General features: G+C 40.3%; 1 protein-coding gene across 3 annotated transcripts in view; it reads left to right on the top strand.

Moving 5' to 3' along the window:
* Window positions 1-1,500: 1,500 nt before the first annotated feature.
* The window catches only part of PDLIM3 (PDZ and LIM domain 3), a 30,837-nt gene continuing 12,309 nt past the window's right edge, over window positions 1,501-20,028 (top strand). Inside the window, exons 1-4 of one of the 3 annotated variants that reach the window (XM_019953285.2) lie at window positions 1,501-1,691; window positions 11,113-11,264; window positions 12,504-12,588; window positions 19,799-19,986. In XM_019953285.2, coding sequence (XP_019808844.1) covers window positions 1,599-1,691; window positions 11,113-11,264; window positions 12,504-12,588; window positions 19,799-19,986 — 518 coding nt within the window. In that variant the 5' untranslated portion in view covers window positions 1,501-1,598. The remainder of the gene's footprint in view (window positions 1,692-11,112; window positions 11,265-12,503; window positions 12,589-19,798; window positions 19,987-20,028) is intronic. The other 2 variants (XM_070781736.1, XM_070781735.1) reach the window with 2 other exon arrangements.

The following is a 20,028-nucleotide window of genomic DNA, read 5'->3' as shown; positions in this document are numbered from 1 at the left end:
GACCTGGGTTTGTGATCACAACTGTATCACTTATTAGCTATGTGATCTAGGCAAGTCACTTCTAAGAAATTACTTCTTTACCAGAAAAAAAATTGAGAAGAAAAAGAGCAATCTGATGGGCTTGCCATGGGGACGAAGAGGACAGGGATAAAGCAATCAGCGCAGCACCTGGACAATTAAGATGTTCACTGAACACCCACCCCCCCCTCTTTCTCTATACCCAGTTTCATCCTGTTCAGGGGTCCTCTTGCATGGCTCACACAGGACAGTATCAGCTCCTATGTTTCTGTTACACTCGCCAGCCGTGTGTCAAAAACATAAGTTTACAGACTGAATTTGAGGGAAGTACAATTACTCCAATCAAAATTAAACGATACTTTGAGTATACTGGGGTTCCCTGGTGGCTCAGACAGTAAAGAATCTGCCTGCAATGCAGGATACCTGAGTTCGATCCCTGGGTGGGCAAGATCCCCTGCAGGAGGGCATGGCAACCCACTCAGCATTCTTGCCTGGAGAATTCCACGGACAGAGGAGCCTGGCGCAGGTTACAGTCCATGGGGTTGCAAAGAGTTGGACATGACTGAGCAACTAACACTTTCACTAACACTTTGAGTATACTGACGAATTAGCTTTTCATATACACTTTTAGATGACCCATTGGATTGGATACCTTTGCATAATATTTTCACTTTTAGATTTCTTCGTTTTTTTAAAAAAATAGAAGTTTAATATATTTATATTATCATAGATTACATAAGGGCTTCCCAGGTGGCATTAGTGGTAAAAAAGAAAAACTGCCTGCCAAGGCAAGAGACATAGGAGATGTGGGTTCTATCCCTGGGTGGGAAAGATCTGGAGTAGGAAATGGCATCCCACTCCATTATTCTTGCCTGGGAAATCCCATGGGCAGAGGAGCCTGGTGGGCTAGAGTCCATGGGGTTGCAAAGAGTCAAACTTGACTGAAGTGACTTAGTGCACAGGTACACACGCACATGCGGTGCGGAGCAATGTGCAGAAATAGCTCATTTAATTCTCACAGCAACCCTACCAGAGAAGGACCATAATTCCCTGCAGGGGAAACTGAGGCTTAAGAAATTAAAGTACCTTAGCCAGGGTCACACACTAGTAAGCCACCATTAAAGACCTCAAAATTGCTCAATAACCAATTGCGTTATGATGCTGGTCTTTTAACTTGAAGTATAGAGGCTGTGGTTTAACTGCTTTTAACTTCCAATGAGGTTCCCTGTGGCTCTCCAAGCAGGAGATAAACAGTAGGACAGGTGTTACTTTAAGAGAGGGATGGGAGTTGTAACCCGAAGCCTCCTCCAGCCTTAAGCCCAAGAAGTCTGGGAGGCTGCGCCCGGGCCGGTGCGTCTGTAAACTCCCGCGGGTCTGGCACGTCTCTTTCTTCCAAAGTTGGAGCTCTCCTTGGTGGGAGGGGGCGGGGAGGAGGGGAGGCCAGTGACGTCACACGGGAGCGGGGATAAAGCTCCCGGGTCGCGGTCCAGCGAGGACACTGCCCCGGGAGCGGAGTGGGCCGTGCCGCTCGGGGACACTCGCTGCGGCCCCGCCCGAGCAAGGCCGTGCCAGGAGGCACCATGCCCCAAAATGTGGTCCTGCCCGGGCCGGCGCCCTGGGGCTTCAGACTCTCGGGGGGCATAGACTTCAACCAGCCTTTGGTCATCACCAGGGTAGGTGTTTTCCATCCTTCGGCTGCAAGTCGGGGACTCTGGCGTGCCGGGCCCCCTCGGGAGAGGAGAGCGGCCAGTGAGCCACTGGGGTGTGCTGGGTGGGTCCTGGCTTCGGGTTCACAGGTCGAGGGACGGCAGCATCTCAGCGAACAAAGTTCGGAGGATGCGGAGCGGCTTAGAGAATTAACCACGTCCGCCCTAGTGGTCTCTGTCTGCAGCCTCTTGACCTCCCGCAGTTTTCCGAGGAGGGTGAACTGGCTGCGTGGTTTCCCTGCGAGGTGGGCTGCCTTCTCTCTCTCGACGCCAGGTTTCCTTTCAGTAACAAACGAGGTGGGGATCAGAAAAGCTTTGTTGGAGAGAGATGCGCGTCTGAATGCTTTCCTTGTCTGGATGAAAAGTTCAGGGCGCTGTTCGCAGGGCACCACCTGGGCTGGCCAAGTTGGAATCTATCATATCAGCCCAGACAAGGGAAAAGTTACTAATTTGTATTACTAGGTTTCCAGGCATTTTGAGTAAATACTTTCCAAAGCTGGAACTTGGCTTAGAAATCATCACCTATAACTCAAACTACAAAGAAAACGTGTCAGATAGTTTCCTTCACCTGATGGAGAGCCATCTTTCAGACTAGTAACTCTGAAGATAATACCTCATTATTAAAGTCAAGCTTTCCTTAAACTTACTATTTTCTAAAGTATTGTCCAATTAAGAAAAAAGGAAGTGAAAAAATTCAGGATCTGTCCTGTCAGTAAATTTCTAGTTGGTCTAGTTGATTTGTTTCTAACATCGTCTTAACAGAAAATTGTTATTATTTCAATTATCACATATAAATATATATATATTAAACCTAATTTTAAAACATAAACTTTCAGCATGTTTATATCTTTACTATGCTTTATTTCTTCCTTACTGCTCATACTATATTTTATAAATGTATACCTTATAATCTGACTCACATAGACTTTGAACAAAGAATTCTAAATTCTGTTCTACTTATGGGTTTTAAGAACCAATGGCTTTTAAAAATATCTCAAAACATACGGATGCATGGAACATTTCAAGCTTTGTTTTACATTTTTTGAAAACATAAACACATCTGACATGTGTTTTCATATGGACATAAGAACTTAACATACTCCCAAAATGTTCCTAAGTAAATTAGGCAGAAAATGGTTCAATGATCTGGGCCAAGCAATGCCTTTTATGGATTTACCAAAGGAAACAATTTCCATTATCTCTACAGAGAAATATTTTTAAAGTTTCTGAAGTATAGTTTTTGAATCCTAACAAATCCTATTTATATTATAAATCCTAACAAATCATATTGTAGTAAATCTTATGGAAACAACTTTGTCACAAAAATCCTTTCAGTGATTTATAAAAGAAGTATCTTGCTATTACTGTGGAACATATCAATATGATTAATCTTATGCTTGAAATGTTGAGTTGTTGACTTTATAAACAATGTTTATTTCAAAGCAGAACTTAACATTTTGCACTTGACTGCAGGAGCTATCAGTAAATATATTTGATATAATGACAACTATTATTTGGGAAGCCAATTCTGTTTGAATTTTTAACTCATAATTAATTTGTGTCACTCACAGTGACACTTGGTTCAATAACAGTGCATATGAACACATACGATTATTTCATTTGACTACTGATTTTCTCTTCAATTAATTTAACTCAAGGACAGCAGCTACCACTACACTGCTTTGTTTTCATCCACTTAATTCATTTCATCCACTTAATTTACCTACAACCTCTTCTTACATCACACCTTATACCACAATTGTTTGAATACATCTGTGTCCCAGATTGCATGTTCCGCCGCTTAGGACAACAACCAGCAGATTTAGGGGGCTACTCAGTGCCAAGCACAGTGTCTAGTACCTCTTATGTTACAGAATAAAAGTAGACACGATATGAGTGATTAAGTCATTCACTTTTGAGATAACTTTATAAATGTATCCTAATTGGTGTACCTTTTATTATTCTAATAGGTGTACACTTTATTATCCAAGTGTACCCAAAGCCATTCACATGGTAGATTCTTATTCAATAAATGAAAACATAGTCACTTGAACTTTTTTGCCTTAATGAGCACCTAATTGACAGTACTTCCACTGAAATTATTAGAATACTAAAAATCATTTGGGGAAAAAGACTAAAAGATATGAACATACTTATCAGTATTACAATTAGGTGGCAGAATAATTGTATTAATTTCATAATTTTTATACTGTGTTAAAAGGTAGTGGATGAGGTTGTGTGTGCATTGGTGTACTTTTGCCTGCCATGCACTCTTCTAAGCCTTTCATACCCACTAACTCACTTGAATCTCACAATAATCCTATCAGAGTAGTAGTAGTAGTAGTAGTAGTAGTAATATCCCTTTCTGCAGATGAAGGGAGTAAGGCTTCAAGAGATTTATAACCTGCCGATGACCACGAGTGGTGGGATGGACTTTGATGCAGGTCGACTTGCTTCCAAAGCCTGCATCCTCCAAACACATGAAAGATTCTGCTTATTGTACAGATGTTTCCAAAGTGGTACTTTGTGCCATCCAACTCATCACCAGGCGACCTCTTTCAGCTCTACCACTTTCCTCTTTTTCTTCCACTGTCCCCAGTCAAGAGTTCATAAGTTGAAACCTAGTTGTCTCCCTGCTCGATTCACCATGCATATCCTCAACAGCCATCTCTGAGATGGGTGCTGGTTGATCCTATCTTCCCCATTTTTAAAAGTCCTTCAGTGGCATCCCCAGTTTATAGAATAAAATGTGTGGTTTTTAGCATGACATTCACAGCTTTCACCTTCTCTCTCAAGTGTCCAACTTCATTTCCTCCCTCTCTTCTCTCTCCTTTCTTCCTCTCACTCCATAAATACGTAGTGGGGCCCATACTCGGGACCACTTATGATTTCTCTAACATGGCTTTGCTCTTGCTATCATTTTTCTCCAGACTTCTCTTCCCCACCCATTACACCGTCCTCTGTGCCTCTGGAAACCTATTTAAATACCACTCCTCCAGCCTGATTCTGGTAGCCGTCATTTCATCCACTTAATTACTGTAGCTCTTGACCTACATCTCCTTACATTACTCCTTGTACCGCAGTTGTTTGAATATATCTGTATCCCACAGATTGCATGCCCGCCTCTTGGCAACAACCAGCAAATTTGGGGTGGGGGGGTGGCTATTCAGTGCCAAGCACAGTGTCTAGTACCTCATATATGTTACAGAATAAAAATAGACCCAATATGAGTTATTAAATTGTTCACTTTTGACATAATTGTTTTCCTAGTAGGTGCAAGTTATGTTCTCAGAAATATCCCACAATAAATAAAAAGGAAAACTTTTACTGTTCATTGATTTGTTTTATGTAAGTTCTTAAGCACGCAAAGAATTAAAACACCAGTGCCTGTACTGGACACCGGACTAAGTCCCATGAATGAGATATGCTCCTCAAGGCAATTCAATTTTTATCCTACAAGCAATGCCCTCCCTTCCCTTCCTCACACTCTACAAAAGCAGATGATAGCAATGCTACTTAGACAGTGGTCCTCTGCTCCAGCCTCTGCTGGGGAGCATGGTTTACAAAATAACTCTTTCCATCAGTTGAAATTACAATTCACAAAATTAGGACAAAGGGTCCCCACCCAATAATTGTTTACCATCCAATTAATCAGCCAGGTAAAACTCCGTATCATAAAAAAAAAATAGATGTATGATAAATTGGGGCTTCCCTGATGGCTCAGATGATAAATCAAATACCCGACAATCTCAAAAAATTTTTTGAGCAAATTGGTTGTGATCCGATTTGTCGGAAAGTAGTTTCTAGGCAAAGGTGCTCTTTACTTGGTGCAATGTGAATTTAAGTTGCGGATGTTTAGCGTGGGAGGGCATCATTACTGCAAACATTGTATACAGCTGGCCTAGGTATTTCACAGAAGTTTAAGGTTCACATCTCTAAGTGAGCAGCTTTTCTTTTTCTGGCAAAAGTTTCTAAGAAATCTCTCTCTGTCTTAAATGTTTGGACCACCCAGAAGGTGGATCTATTATCACAGCCAAGTTACAGACAGTTTGTTTTCACAAATGGTCCAGTTTGGAATAAAGCACAGGCTTCTTTTGTGTACATGATGTAAAATGACTGTATACATCTCCTGCCAGTATGTCTCTTCCCACTGACTTCCTCTTCCCTCCTTTGTATACCGAGCACACCCAGGATTGAGATCACTGTGACTGAGAATGCTGTATATGGACCTGGGTACCAACATGGAAAATGTTAGGCTTTAACACGGAAGAGTACCTTAATATAAACTATATTGGAAATTTGAACTTTTAGAAAGAAATGTTTACAGTTGAATGTGGTCTTTTCCCACGTATCCCTCGGTATCCTTGAGGAATTGTTTCCAGGACTCCACCCCTCTCTCTCCCCAATCCCCATCGCCCCTCAAGGATACCAAAACCCCAGGATGAACAAGTTTTTTATATAAAATAGTATTTGCACATAACCTAGGTACATCCTCCTGTATACTTGAAATCATCTCTAGGTTACTTATAATACCTAACACAATGGAAATACTATGTAAGTAGTTGCCAGCATGTGGCAAATTCCAGTTTTGCTTTTTGGAACTTTTTGGAATTCTTTTTCAAATATTTTCAATCCTTGCTTGGTTGAATCCTGGATGCAGAACCCACGGATTTGGCGAGGTGACTGTATTTAAGTTTGTTCTAACAGAGACGTGTCTGCATCCAAGCACGAGTTCTTCTGTTCCTGACATTCATACACCCCACAAGGATCTACCAGGTGCAGAATGTATTGTTTGTGTAAAGCACTGTGGGGGATACAGTTATAACTTAATGAGTTTCTACCCCTCTGAGAAGTTCATGTATCAGAAGAGACATGTACACACACTACCACGATACAACTTGTCCAGGATTCCATGAAAGAAGTGTGACCAAAGAGACAGGAGGAATGAGAGAAGAGAGAGTACCTGCAGGGGTGGCATTGTGGGATAGTGGAGGAGCTTGAGCTACAGAGTTAGAGGAATTTCAAATTTTCACTGGATGTGTGACCCTAAGCACATTTCTTATACTTTCTGAGTATTCATTTTCTCATCTTAAAAAAGACAAATACCAATAGTATAACATTGTTATAATATATAACATAATTATATATAATATAATATATAACATAATTATATATAATATAATATATAATAGTATAACATGGTTCTCAAACATGTCTGCACGTTAAACTCGCTCAGATAATTTTTGAAAATATCCATGACCAGTTGCTACTTGCAGAGATTCTGATTGAACTAGAAATGTAGATTGCAGCCAGGTGCTGTGGAGGGCTTTCAGACATTGGAGTTTATTTGTAGGCAGTGGAGAACAACTGAACAATGGGATTTCTCACTATTTAGATCCACGCCCCCACAGGACAGCCTTTCAGTATACACTTGTCTTGCTCCATAACCGTTTCAGTCATTTTTATTCTTAACACAAAAATCCCATCAGAGCCAAGGACTTCTTTCATGTCTCCCACAGTTAACAGGACCTTATAGATGGTTTACCTGTGATTTAGTTTTTTTTTTCTCGAACAGACCCAAGTAATATATTGATGTGAAAAATAGGAATCATCTGAAGGACTTGTTAAAAGCACAGAGTCCCTAGTTCCTCTGTTAGAGCTTCTGCTTCACCATTCTAGTCTTCTGGATTGGACTGGAATCTTTATGTTGAGTAAAGACTCCCCCTCTCCTCCCCCCTACCCAGTGATTCTTCTCATCAGACAAGTTTGAAACCATGTGTTCAGTGACTGGCAGAAATACTGTTTCCAATGATCTCTTGAAGGCTTTTGACTTTTGAGACACTAATGAAACTGAATAATAATCCCCTGAAAACCTCTTTGCCTCATTTTACCTCTCTCTTCTCCTAATTTGGGAAAATATTAAACTATAAGCAGTAATGTAAATGAAATGCAAAGTAATAATATAAAGTAACACTGGGAAATTATAGATTCTTGTGATTAAACAGATCGTTTAACTTCCTAAAACCAGGCCAATTTAGGGGTCACTTGCTGATCACTAGCCTTGCTGAACTTGAGACCCAAGAAGAAGGGACGATCCTGTTTTTTCCTTCTCTCTCATCCATCTCTCGACACACTTTTTTTCTTTCTTATCAACTCTCACCTTGGAGGTCCCAGGAAATCAATGTCCAGGTTGAATGCAAAGTCAGACTCTGGTTCCGGCTGCTGCTAAGTTGCTGCTAAGTCGCTTCAGTCGTGTCCAACTCTGTGCAACCCCAGAGACGGCAACCCACCAAGGTCCCCCGTCCCTGGGATTCTCCAGGCAAGAACACTGGAGTGGGTTGCCATTTCCTTCTCCAGTGCATGAAAGTAAAAAGTGAAAGTGAAGTCGTTCAGTTGTGTCCGACTCCTATCAACCCCATGGACTGCAGCCTACCAGGCTCCTCCGTCCATGGGGTTTTCCAGGCAAGAGTACTGGAGTGGGGTGCCATTGCCTTCTCCGAAGAAATAATGTTAGGCTTTTCTAAACCAATATTGAGTATTATATGTAAACCAAATTTAAGTATATTAGAAAAGCTAGGAGAGTCTTTAAAAGCAAACACATTGAGCCATGCTTTCTCATATTTTAACTCAAAGAAAAGCATTCTGGTCTTAGAAGTTTAAAAATAGACTGTATTGATTTTGATGAACTATAGCTAAATAAAATTAAAAGTTTGAGGTTATTTTTATCTCTACAAGCCACACTGGGGATGGAAACTCTTATTCTTCTAACAGTTGTGAGTCTGGGAGAATTTCTAAATGGAAAAATGGCATGTCTCCCAAAAGTTGAGATGTAATAATCTCCAGTTGTCTTCACCCAGGGCCCCATTATCTGTCCCTACTGGAAAATAATCATGATTGCTACTGTGAGATGATCAGAGACATGAACTAAGTACAGTAAACATTTTATTGATGAGACTGAAGATCTAGGACACATGAGAATTTGTTATTTTCTTCTTATGAATATAAATTTATATGAATTATTCACTTTTACAGGGCTTCCCTCATAGTTCAGTTGGTAAAGAATCCTCCTGCAATGTGGGAGACCTGGGTTCGATCTCTGGGTTGGGATGATCCCCTGGAGAAGGGAAAAGCTACCTATTCCAGTATTCTGAGCTGGAGAATTCCATGGACTGTATAGTCCATGGGATTGCAAAGAGTCAGACACGACTGAATGACTTTCACTTCACTTCATTCAATTATGTGAATCACGGATCTCTCTTAGAGCCATGAAGTTAAATCAATGACTAGTTATATCGATGACTAGATTAAGCAAGTGGAGAAAAAATGAAATAATGACTGATCCTCAGTTAAACATTAGGAATGATCTAATTTATTCCTGGAGCAGTTTGAGGTTTAAGTCAAGTTCCACATATTATCCAGGCTTACTGCGTAGCTCAGTTGGTAAAGAATCCTCCTTCAATGCTGGAGACCTGGGTTTGATTCCTGGGTAGGGAAGATCCCCTGAAGAAGGAAATGGCAATCCACTCCAGTATTATTGCCTGGAGAATCCCATGGACAGAAGACCTGGCATGGACAGAAGACAGTCCATAGGGCCGCAAAAGTCGGACATGTCTTAGCGCTCTTTCTTTTCTTTCTTTCCACATATTATCCTGCTGTAACCAGTGGGAACTTTCAAAAGGAGCAGTGACAGATTGACATTAATAGCCATCATCTTTGGGTGTGTGAGGACTAGTTCTTTTTTGTTTCACAAGCTCTGATTAAATGTCCATTTCATTCATCTTTCAAGTAGTTATTCATCAGTTCGGAACACTGAGTGTACACTGGGAAGCATTAGGAATATACATAGTATTGTCCTTCAAGAAGTTGAGGTTGGGAAGACACAATACACAAGTAAATAAACAAACATGCAAGAACAAGTTGTCTTCATAGAGGGAACGAAGGGAGCGTCACAGCGGAAAACGATGGGGAGGCGCTGGAGACGCTATATCAGAGGTCTGGGGAGATCTCTTCATGATGTTTAAACCTAAACCAAAAGGATGAGAAGAAGCATCAGGGTGACAAGCACTCGGAGCATTTCAGGCAGAAGGAACAGTGTGTGAAAGCCCAGAAGAGGATGCAAGCTTGGCCTGTCTGAGGAGCTCAAAGGAAATCTGGCCGTAGGGCAGTGGATGAAGAGGAGCAGAACGTTGTGAGACCACGCTAGAGAAGTAGGCAGGGTGACACCAAGTGAGGACTATTCGTTGTCAGTTGGGTTTACCCAGAAAAGCTGGGCGTGGGGATAGCGATCAAAAGCATCATTACGCTTGCTCCTTGGAAGAACAGCTATGACGATGTAATCAGTGGCACAGTTTAATTGAAAGCTGCCGTCTTATTAGTTGTTTTCTACTTATTCCATCTCTTCTTCGTTTATGGAGAAGAGACTGTAAATGCACACAAACTTCTCTTGTGTCTGTAGTTCCCAGGGGTTCTAGACTCTCACTGTTTAACTCATACTTGGCCTTTAGCAATTTGTTCACAATTTTAGCTAAATTCCTCTCAATAGCTGGTACACTTGGCCCCATCTTCCTCCGTGCTCTGGTACAAGTGAGCCCGTACTTATATCTCGTCTTTCCTTGGAGATGCCCATCTTTCCTTAGATTCCAAGCTAGTTGGTTGCCCTGCAACTTCATTCTCTGGAGTCCGTGAGAAGTTATAATTTTGCATATTATCTGGCTTCTTATTAATACAAGAGTGATTCTCTTTCCAGCTTTCTATATCCCACCCAAGTGCATTATAGGGATGCTAAAGCTGTTTTAATTCAAATATAAAAGCACCCCAAATATATTAATAGTAAAGTTATATTCCCAAATAGAGAGTTTGGGGTGACCAAAGACTCTAAGAAAGCAAATTTTTATTTAAAGCAAAAATATGATTCAAACAGGGAGTCATGGAAGATGTTTTCAAAGAGAATTAGAAATGTCACGATGGAGAAAATGTGGTAAGAAGTGGAATTATCTCACATAGCAGGAAAATAGAATACAATTGGCCAATTAAGAATTAAGCTAGATATGATATTTTCTGCAGGGGCCTTCCCAGGTGGCTCGGTGGTAAAGAATCCACCTGCCCATGCAGGAGCTGCAGGAGACTCAGGTTTGATTCTTGGGTCTGGAAGATCCCCTGGAGGAGGAAATGGCAACCTACTCCAGTATTCTTGCCTGGGAAATCCCATGGATAGAGGAGCCTGGCAGGCTGCAGTCCCTGGGGTCACAAAGAGTCAGAGAGGACTGAGCACAGCGTTTCCTGCCCAGTGAAGCATTTAGAATGTTACCAAGGTGAAGTACAAATGTCAGGCACAAAACTCAAGATGCCGCAGGGTGTTGATTTTTAGCTATGCGATGATTTCTTCCAGATCACGCCAGGAAGCAAGGCGGCAGCTGCCAACCTGTGTCCTGGGGATGTCATCCTGGCTATTGATGGCTTTGGGACAGAGTCCATGACTCATGCTGATGCACAGGACAGGATTAAGGCAGCAGGACACCAGCTCTGTCTCAAAATTGACAGGTGATCTTTAATTAATGGGGGTAAAATTTGATCTGTTTTGCAGGAGAACCTGAACCAGAATGATAAATGACTTCATCCTCCCAGTGAGGAAGAATATTGCAGGACCCAGAATTTTAACTGGCTTTTTTATATGTTGGCCACTTTGGTCTGTCCTTCACTGAAGTCAGTCTGGTGGCTGTTAACAAAGGATTCCTAAAAAGAATTCTCTGGAATGTCAGAATAATGAAAAAGGCTAAAAGAATTTTTTTTCCTGCACTAACCCAGTTGGCCGGCCGAGAAAATATTACTGGCCACGTAAACACTGAATGGCATGTCTAGCTACACTGCTGTTCTAAACATGGTAGAGAATGGAATGGAATATCCCCAAAGAATCTTCTGCTTGCCGAAGTGTGATCCTATTAAAATCTGGTTGCTAATGTCCTGTATGCTGTTTTCTGTTTTGTACTAAATTCAGCCCGGAAGAATCTCACAAGGTACAAGAGGACATGGGCACACGAGGGTTTTTAGACAAGGAGACATTTCTGATCAAAAACAATATTAGGAATCGAACCTGATCTTTTGCCATCAGACCCGAGATCTGGGACCGAATTCTGAAAAGAATGACTTGTTGCCGTGATTAGCAAGTGTGTTTATCCTGCTGCTGTTGTATCCACAGTTTTCCCTGCTGTGGTCCAGAGGACACAATCCATCGGCCAGTCTGCCATTTCATGGGGTGAAACTGACCCTGTCCCTGAATCTGCATCACCTGTGTTCCTGCCAAGCACATAGTTCCGTAGGGGCCACACGACCCCAAGTAGATACATGAGAAGAGCTGGACGGAGCCCATTTCCTTGATGCCAGCAGCAAATCCACCTGGCACATCATTCACTGCCTCCTGTGGTGCCCTACATAGGACAGGAGGGAAGTTGAGGAGATCCAGGGGGGTTGCCCTGTGGTCATCTGCAGGGCAGGTCGCCAGGATCTCCCTCTCCCGTATGCTTCCCGCATGCACGGCAGACCCGCTTTCTCCAGAAACTCTACGGTGTCCTTGCCTTAGTTCAAGTTGCTACAGTCGAATACCATAGACTGGCTGGCTTAAGCAACAAACATTTATTTCTCACAGTTATGGAGGCTGAAAGTTCAACATCAGGGAGCCAGCATGGTTGGGTTTTCAGGATTCACAAACGCAGGAAATTAAAGTGTATTAAAACTAGAAGTCCCATTAGAATTTGGCTTTACGAATTTTATTTTTATTTACAGGGCGGAAGCTCGCTTGTGGTCTCCACAGGTAACTGAAGATGGAAAGGCTCATCCTTTCAAAATCAACTTAGAATCAGAACCACAGGTATGAATTTTGGAGTTAAATGATGTTCACATTATGAAGAGAAGTATTCTTAGGTAAATATCTTGTTAAAAGACAAATATGTTGTCATTAGGGGAAAAGAGGCTTTATCTATGTACAGTCTGCTTATTTTTTCATTTTTCATGATGGACGTCTGCCAAATGACCATGAGGTAACCCAAGAAATTTAAGATGTTAAAACAAAGCAAAACAAAAAAAGGGTCGACCATTTGAAACAGGTGTCTCTGATCTATTAGTTGTTGTGACCTTCAATTCCTCAAGGTCTTCACCCAGCTCTTAGGTTACATCCTTCTTTAATTATCAGTTCAGGCATTCTATAATTAAGTTTACTCTAGGAAGAGAGTTTTGCATTATGTAATCACAATAATATTCTGCTTATGCAGCTGAATTACAAAAGATAAAGGATTTTCCCTTCAGGCAACTCTAACAAGCTAAATTAATCTAATAATCTGATGCTTATCTGACTGTCTACTTTCAAAATCTCCAAAAAAAAAAACAACCAGAAATTAAACTGACGCCCTATTGTGTTGTGTGGACAGTATAATCAAGAAAAGGAACCTCTGCTTGGTTAGATGCTCCCCACATTTAGAGAGACAGACAGACATAGTTTGAATAGTCCCTTTTAAAAACGTATCACTACTAAACTGATTATATCTAATGAAAATGAACTGAAAATATAATTTATGCTTCAGCAAGGTTTCCATTTTCAGGATCATCAACTCCTGAATTTGTCCCTCACATTTTCCACTTGAGGGCCTAAGCCCCCATTCATTTCATTCTTGGTGAAATACATGGAGAGTACATATTACATGTGTCTCATAGGGCTTCTAAAGATTGAAATAGAATAAGATATAAAAATAACTTGGCATATTGAATTCCTCTTAGAGAGATTCAATTCAGTGGCGCTCTCATTATTACTGGCCCACCCCCTCCTGCCAGGCTGCGATCAGAAGGGCTCCTGGCCTTTCCTGACAGTGAGATAGGAGGCTGCCTATGTGACAGAGGCTGAAGGCGGCTTAGCCTGGCGTCAGAGGTGGGTGGGTGAATAACACCTGTTGTCAACATCTTCTTTGATAGAAGAAAAGGTTGGAAGAAGGAGTGAGAGCGAAGTCCTCCAGGCAGAGCGGTCACTTGTGGACAGCCCTTGGCAGTAATGCCCAAACCCACCTGCTTCCTCCAACCCTCATCAGCTCATCACTTAGAGGCAACACAGGAAAACAGAGAGCATGTGGTGCTTTAAAAAACAAACATAAACAAACAAAGAAGGAAATTTAAGGTTCACATACATGCATATATCTACACCCCCATCTCCTATTATCACTAGGGCAAACTGGATAGAATTCTGAATTTCCTTGATCCATGTAGAGGACACATCGAAAATTGTACGGCACCCTTCTGCACATTTCTATTCAAAATTTCTCCTAATTTTTTAAACCCGATTTCATTGATACTAAAATAAGGGACCAACTACACATGTTTGACCAAAGTACCAAATCCCTAGTGATCCCTGATCGTGTTGGAGCACCCACGCAGGCACAGGGATGATTCGGCAAGTATGGATTTTATTAAGTACAGGGTAAGCTGAGAGCTTGATGTGAGCCTGCGTTTTTCTGTCATCTCCCCAGACCAGACTTGGAGCTTATCTGACCTTTATTCTTTATTGCAGATCCATGAGTTTTAATTTATGACTATGGTTATTCCAAGACTTAATTTTAAAAGATAATCCAAATGTTAAATACCCTGGCCTCTTGTCAATCATTTGTTAGCACATGTGTCCTGCATTTTGGGATCAGACAATATAAATATTTATGATACTACACATGGGGAAAAGATAAAGAATGGGATAGTTTTTATTAAAAAGAAAAAAAAAAAAGAGGTGAAGACTGAGTTAAGGGCTACAGAAGTCAGTCAGATGGAGCCTTTGAACATTCCATTAGACTGAGTCATGACTAACTTCTTACTTGCACCCTCTCTCTAAGAGGCTGCTGTTTGAAGAGCTCAGAGATAAGGACCATTTCTGTTCTTCCCCTAAAGGACCAAAATATTCCTACTCCTTATGACCCTCAGCCAGATTTCTGCATGACCAGCTCACATAACTTGGCACTTCAGGAAAGACCTTTCCTACAAAATATAGCTAAATTTCAGCATAACCGCTGCTATCTGAAAATTCCATGGCACAAACTGGAACAAAATATAGGGATAAGTATCAAAGAGTGAATTAACTTGTAGACTGAGACTGAAGAACCGGCCAAACTGTGCTTATGTTGTCTTCTTTTTCTAAAAAAATTAACACAAAGTTATGCAAAGAAATATCTTGCAAACAGATATATTTTCTTTCCCCAAATGAGAACTCTACAAATAAAGCAACCCCTTCTGAGCAATAAAGGTGTGTCAGTCTGAAAAACAAATGCCAGTAAGTCTTTAAAATGGCATTGTATATGAATGGTAAAATGTTGCGTTTGAGTGATATACTAGTTGAGTTCTTGTTTCTCAACCCAAGTCAAACTTCTGTTGTAAGTTATGTGACCTTTGCTATTGAACTAAAACACTATTTTTTATTTTAAAGGCAATATATATTCACTGGTGGGGTGGTGGTGGAAACCATGACACCCTACCATGCAAGTACAGTCACAAATAATAAAATGTTAAATTTTTTTTTTTTCAGCTTTTCCCCCTAGGAATAGGTTTAAGCTTTGGAGACTTTTTCTTATACAGTTATAGTAATAAGTGATACTAAATTTTAACATCTAGGTTTTTTTCGTTTTTCCATGCTATTATTAAATAGCTAAATTAGCTAAATTTTTATTTTATGAATTTAGATTCCAATCTTAGGCTTAAAATAAACTTTAGAGGCTGTTTAGATCAAGCCCTGGCCATTGGATAAACTCCTTCTACACAATCCTGAACATGCCTATGAGCAGATGGGTGCATTTTTCTATATAAAGTATAGAAAAGGACAAAAGGTATGTGTTAGAGTTCTTTGTCCTTCTTCAAAGGTTACATTCTCCAATAAGGCATTACTGTCATCTTTGTTTAATATTAGCTGAACTATTCAAAATTATAATGTAGTTATCACAAGACAGGAAAGATGCTTTTCAGAAATAAAAATGCTGTTTTCTAAGTGAGAAAAGACTGCATCTGCATCCTTTCCATAAAAGGCTTGACAATAAAAACATACTATCTGCACAGCCAAGTAGGGTACAGAAGTAGGCTTGAAGTTGTCATATTTTCATGAAATAACTTTATTCTGCAGTGTTTTGATAACTGGATGGCAGCCTGCCCAAAACAAGGTTTCATAAAATCCTCGTTTCCCCAAACTCCTCCCCACTGACTTATGGGAGAACACTTGAAACGGATCACTGAAGTGAAAATATGAGTGGTTTTGTTTTTCATTTAAAGGGTGAGCATGAGGATGGGACAGGGATTGTTGATAAATTTCAACCATGATAAAATACAATTATTTACTAAGTGTACCTTGATCTGAGCACTTGCTATAGTTTGTTTCCTAATTTTGCCACCGTTTTTTCTTATAAGCAGCTCTGCATACTGTCACACATGTATCAGGCATGTTGTGTCAAAGCTGGTTATTGCCTCAGTTCTCAGACCAAATATTTATTCAAGTAAGAGACTGAAAGGTGAACTCTTTTTGAATGACAACATCTCTGAGGTAATTTCAAGGCCTGGGGAGATTGCTGTCAAGAGCTGCATTCTCCCAGTGTCAGCAGATCCCTGTCAAGTTACTTAGCTTTCACTCCGGCAGCTCTAGCATTTCATTAATTCAAAATATTATTCTTTAATATGATATCCTACCATTTAAAATATTGAAGAATCTAATTAATCGCAATAATTACTTATTGAATTCCTAAGAGATAAGAATCATTTAGATGCTTTTGTCTGGGTAGAAGAAACACAAGAGCTGGACTATATTAACTGCTAGATAAAATTTTTACAGTATTTTTCCATTACTAATGATTTTCCAGGAAAATATGAAAAGGAATTAAAGTAGAATAGCAAGCTTCTAATTGGTCTTATCTTTTGATTCTGTTTGACCATCGATAGTGATGTAAGACTTGGATAGAATGTTGCCTCTCTGTGCCATATTTAAATTTTTTGTTTACCTTTAGTGCATACACTTCATTGTGCTTTTTTGGAATAACTCCAGCAGCCCATAAACTAATGCTTTGCAAAGCCTGAATACAAATGTTTGAAGCCTGTATTAGAAACATTTCCTTTTAGGATCTGAGTAAAAAAGAGAGAGGGTTTTATTGTTTCATTTTAACAAATTACACTTTTGTGACATTTGCAATATATAACCAAAACCGAAAATAGCAACGAAAAGCTTGGAGCTAATTAACTTATGTGCTGCTTTTTGAAGTACTACTAGGGGCTATTATTGCACAAATATTTTCAGAGAAGATGCCTCATTTATAGGTCAGTTGCCATCCATGTTTATTTATCGTTTTAAGACTAAGAAATAAGGGCAGAGATTTTTTTTCCCTCATAAAGCCACCACATTATGTTACCTAATTTTTTATAAAATCAATATTACATACCAAGATCTCTCAGGCATATCATTCTCACTTAAAAAAAAAAAAAAGCTAAATTCCACAAAGCTTGAGTCCTTCAGTACTTCTTTATATGCTCTTTTAATTAACCTGAGAGATTTATAATACACCAAAACTAAATTAGGCAAATAGCCTTCTGTCTTTTTTCATATCCAAAGTAACAAAGGCTTGAATCATGTCTATTGTCATTATTTACAATTATTTCTTTCCCATTTACTTTTTTTCATGCCATAATAATGATTAATCATAATGGTTAATCATAAAACACAGCCAATCCAAATTCATTATTAAATCAGTCAAAGCAATCAGATGGTACCACTATATCAATCTTTGCACACGTTTTCACATGTTCTGGGATTCAGCACTCTTCTAAAGCCATATTTGATTGTTTCAATCATGCTTCTCTCTAATATCAGCAGCTACATTGTCACTCAACCAACTCCTAGGCAGTGACCCATTATTCTGGAGATTAAAGATTGAATCAATAAGATATGAGTCAAGTCAATCATACTATAGAATCACAGACCTTCAAGTTCAGGAGGCTATTAAACTATGCTGTCCAAAGTAGTTGAGAGAAAAGCTCTTATTCACCACACTACAGATTTTCAGGTATCATGAGACTTGGGGCAGTTGGAGTCAAAGACTCTGTTAGGGCTAGTGTTTGAAGCTGCACCCCATTTGTCTTGTCATCAATGGCACCCCACTCCAGTACTCTTGCCTGGAAAATCCCATGGATGGAGGAGCCTGGGAGGCTGCAGTCCATGGGGTCGCTAAGAGTCGGGCACAACTGAGTGACTTCACTTTCACTTTTCACTTTCATGCATTGGAGAAGGAAATGGCAACCCACTCCAGTGTTCTTGCCTGGAGAATCCCAGGGACGGCGGAGCCTGGTGGGATGCTGTCTCTGGGGTCGCACAGATCGGACACGACTGAAGCGATGCAGCAGCAGCAGCAGCTACTTTGTAAGTGGGCTTTTTCCAACAGGCCCAAGTGGGGGAACAGGGAGTGTATGTGATGACTGCCTGCTCAGGAGAACCAAGAAGAAGCATTGTTCTGGTTGGGTCCCTGATGTAAGTTGTCGGCCTTCCCCGAAATCCACGCAAAACTGTGGCTCCACCCCTAAGAAAGGAACACAAGCTTTTTTCTAAAAAGCACACTCCCTTACTCGTCTATAATCACAAGGGGAAAATGACACAAATAAGAATATTACTCGATGTTTTTAGTTTTTAAATCAAAATAGTCTCCATTAACATTTCAAGTAATCATAAATGTTTGTACTATTTGAGATCTCTGTGAAACACTGTCGGTGACGTCACAAAAGTAAAGGAGGTTGATGTGAATGTGTGAGTGAAAATAATGTAATGCTATGCTATGCTAAGTCACTTCAGTCGTGTCCGACTCTGTGTGACCCCATAGATGGCAGCCCACCAGGCTCCCCCGTCCCTGGAATTCTCCAGGCAAGAACACTGGAGTGGGTTGCCAGTTCCTTCTCCAATGCATGAAAGTGAAAAGTGAAAGTGAAGTCGCCTAGTCGCGTCTGACTCTTAGCGACCCCATGGACTGCAGCCTACCAGGCTCCTCCGTCCATGGGATTTTCCAGGCAAGAGTACTGGAGTGGGATGCCATAATGTAAAGACGGATCTTAACTAATTCTGCCAAATGAGAAAGTTTGAAAGAGAATCAGTTGTGTGTCTTTTAGCATTGGTTTTTGGTTTTCTTCTGTTGCTTAGAAGAAGAAAAAGTTTAGTGACTTGACAAAATTATCCATCTGTATAAAAATTGGAAAATTTGATTCCTACATTGAAAGATAATAACAGAGTTTCAGATCATTCAGGCATGTTTCAAACTCAGAGTTTTGGATTGAAGTTTGTTCTTTTTCCCTGAGCAATAAAGTGAAAATGCTTCCGTAAATCACCTACATTCACTGTCTCTGAATTGCTGACTGAAGTCTTTCTGCAACTAGAGTAAACTTGAACCCACAACATGGAATCAGCACAATAAAAAGGGAGGGTTTTCTGTAAATGCTTTTCCTCTTTCATAATGGAAGTCCTTTAGTTTCTATTATTTTTTCAACATTTAAGGTTATATCTCAATGCAAATTAAGAATGTTGTTTGTTGTAGGAATTAAGAAAAAAACAGGAAAAAAAGACTTGATTAGTTACAATGATGCAGGACAGTTATTCATAAATGTTCACTCCCTTCTGATTGATTTAGTCTCCCATTTCCTAAAATGGGGGAAATGTTAAGAGAAATTTTATCTAAGTTCTAGTTAAGACAGTGTTACATAGAATCATTTTTCTAAGCCAAAAATCTTATTTTTGACACAAAATTTCTGGATTGAAATGAGTCCTATGAGACTTTCTTAGATGAAGTCAGAAGCGAGCAGACAGGTACAATATTTGCATTATTTTATACTTCAAATAATATCAGTTCCTTTGCACCTTAACATATGGTGACGTTCACAACACATATGAAGTTCATGGCAAATGTAGTCCTCCTTTAACCTTGCCATTAATCTCGTAGTGGATAAAGAAGCCTTGATTAACAAGAGCGATGCTGTTGGTTTGCGCGCTAACGGCTTTGTTGTGCATTCTGTGGCTTTTGTGTATTTTGTCTGCCATTGTACAGGAGTTCAAACCCATTGGTGCCGCACACAACAGAAGGGCCCAGCCTTTTGTTGCAGCAGCAAACATTGATGACAAAAGACAGGTAGTGAGCGCTTCCTATAACTCACCCATTGGGCTCTATTCAACCAGCAATATACAAGATGCACTTCACGGGCAGCTGCGGGGGCTCATCCCTAGTTCGCCTCAAAAGTAAGTATTCCACTTGGTTTCTGGCTGCCATGCTCTCAATGG

Source organism: Bos indicus, chromosome 27, assembly GCF_029378745.1.
Source record: "Bos indicus isolate NIAB-ARS_2022 breed Sahiwal x Tharparkar chromosome 27, NIAB-ARS_B.indTharparkar_mat_pri_1.0, whole genome shotgun sequence".
NCBI classification, from domain to species: domain Eukaryota; kingdom Metazoa; phylum Chordata; class Mammalia; order Artiodactyla; family Bovidae; genus Bos; species Bos indicus.
Note: the sequence above shows the minus strand (reverse complement) of the source record. Positions and strands in the feature narration are given on the sequence as shown.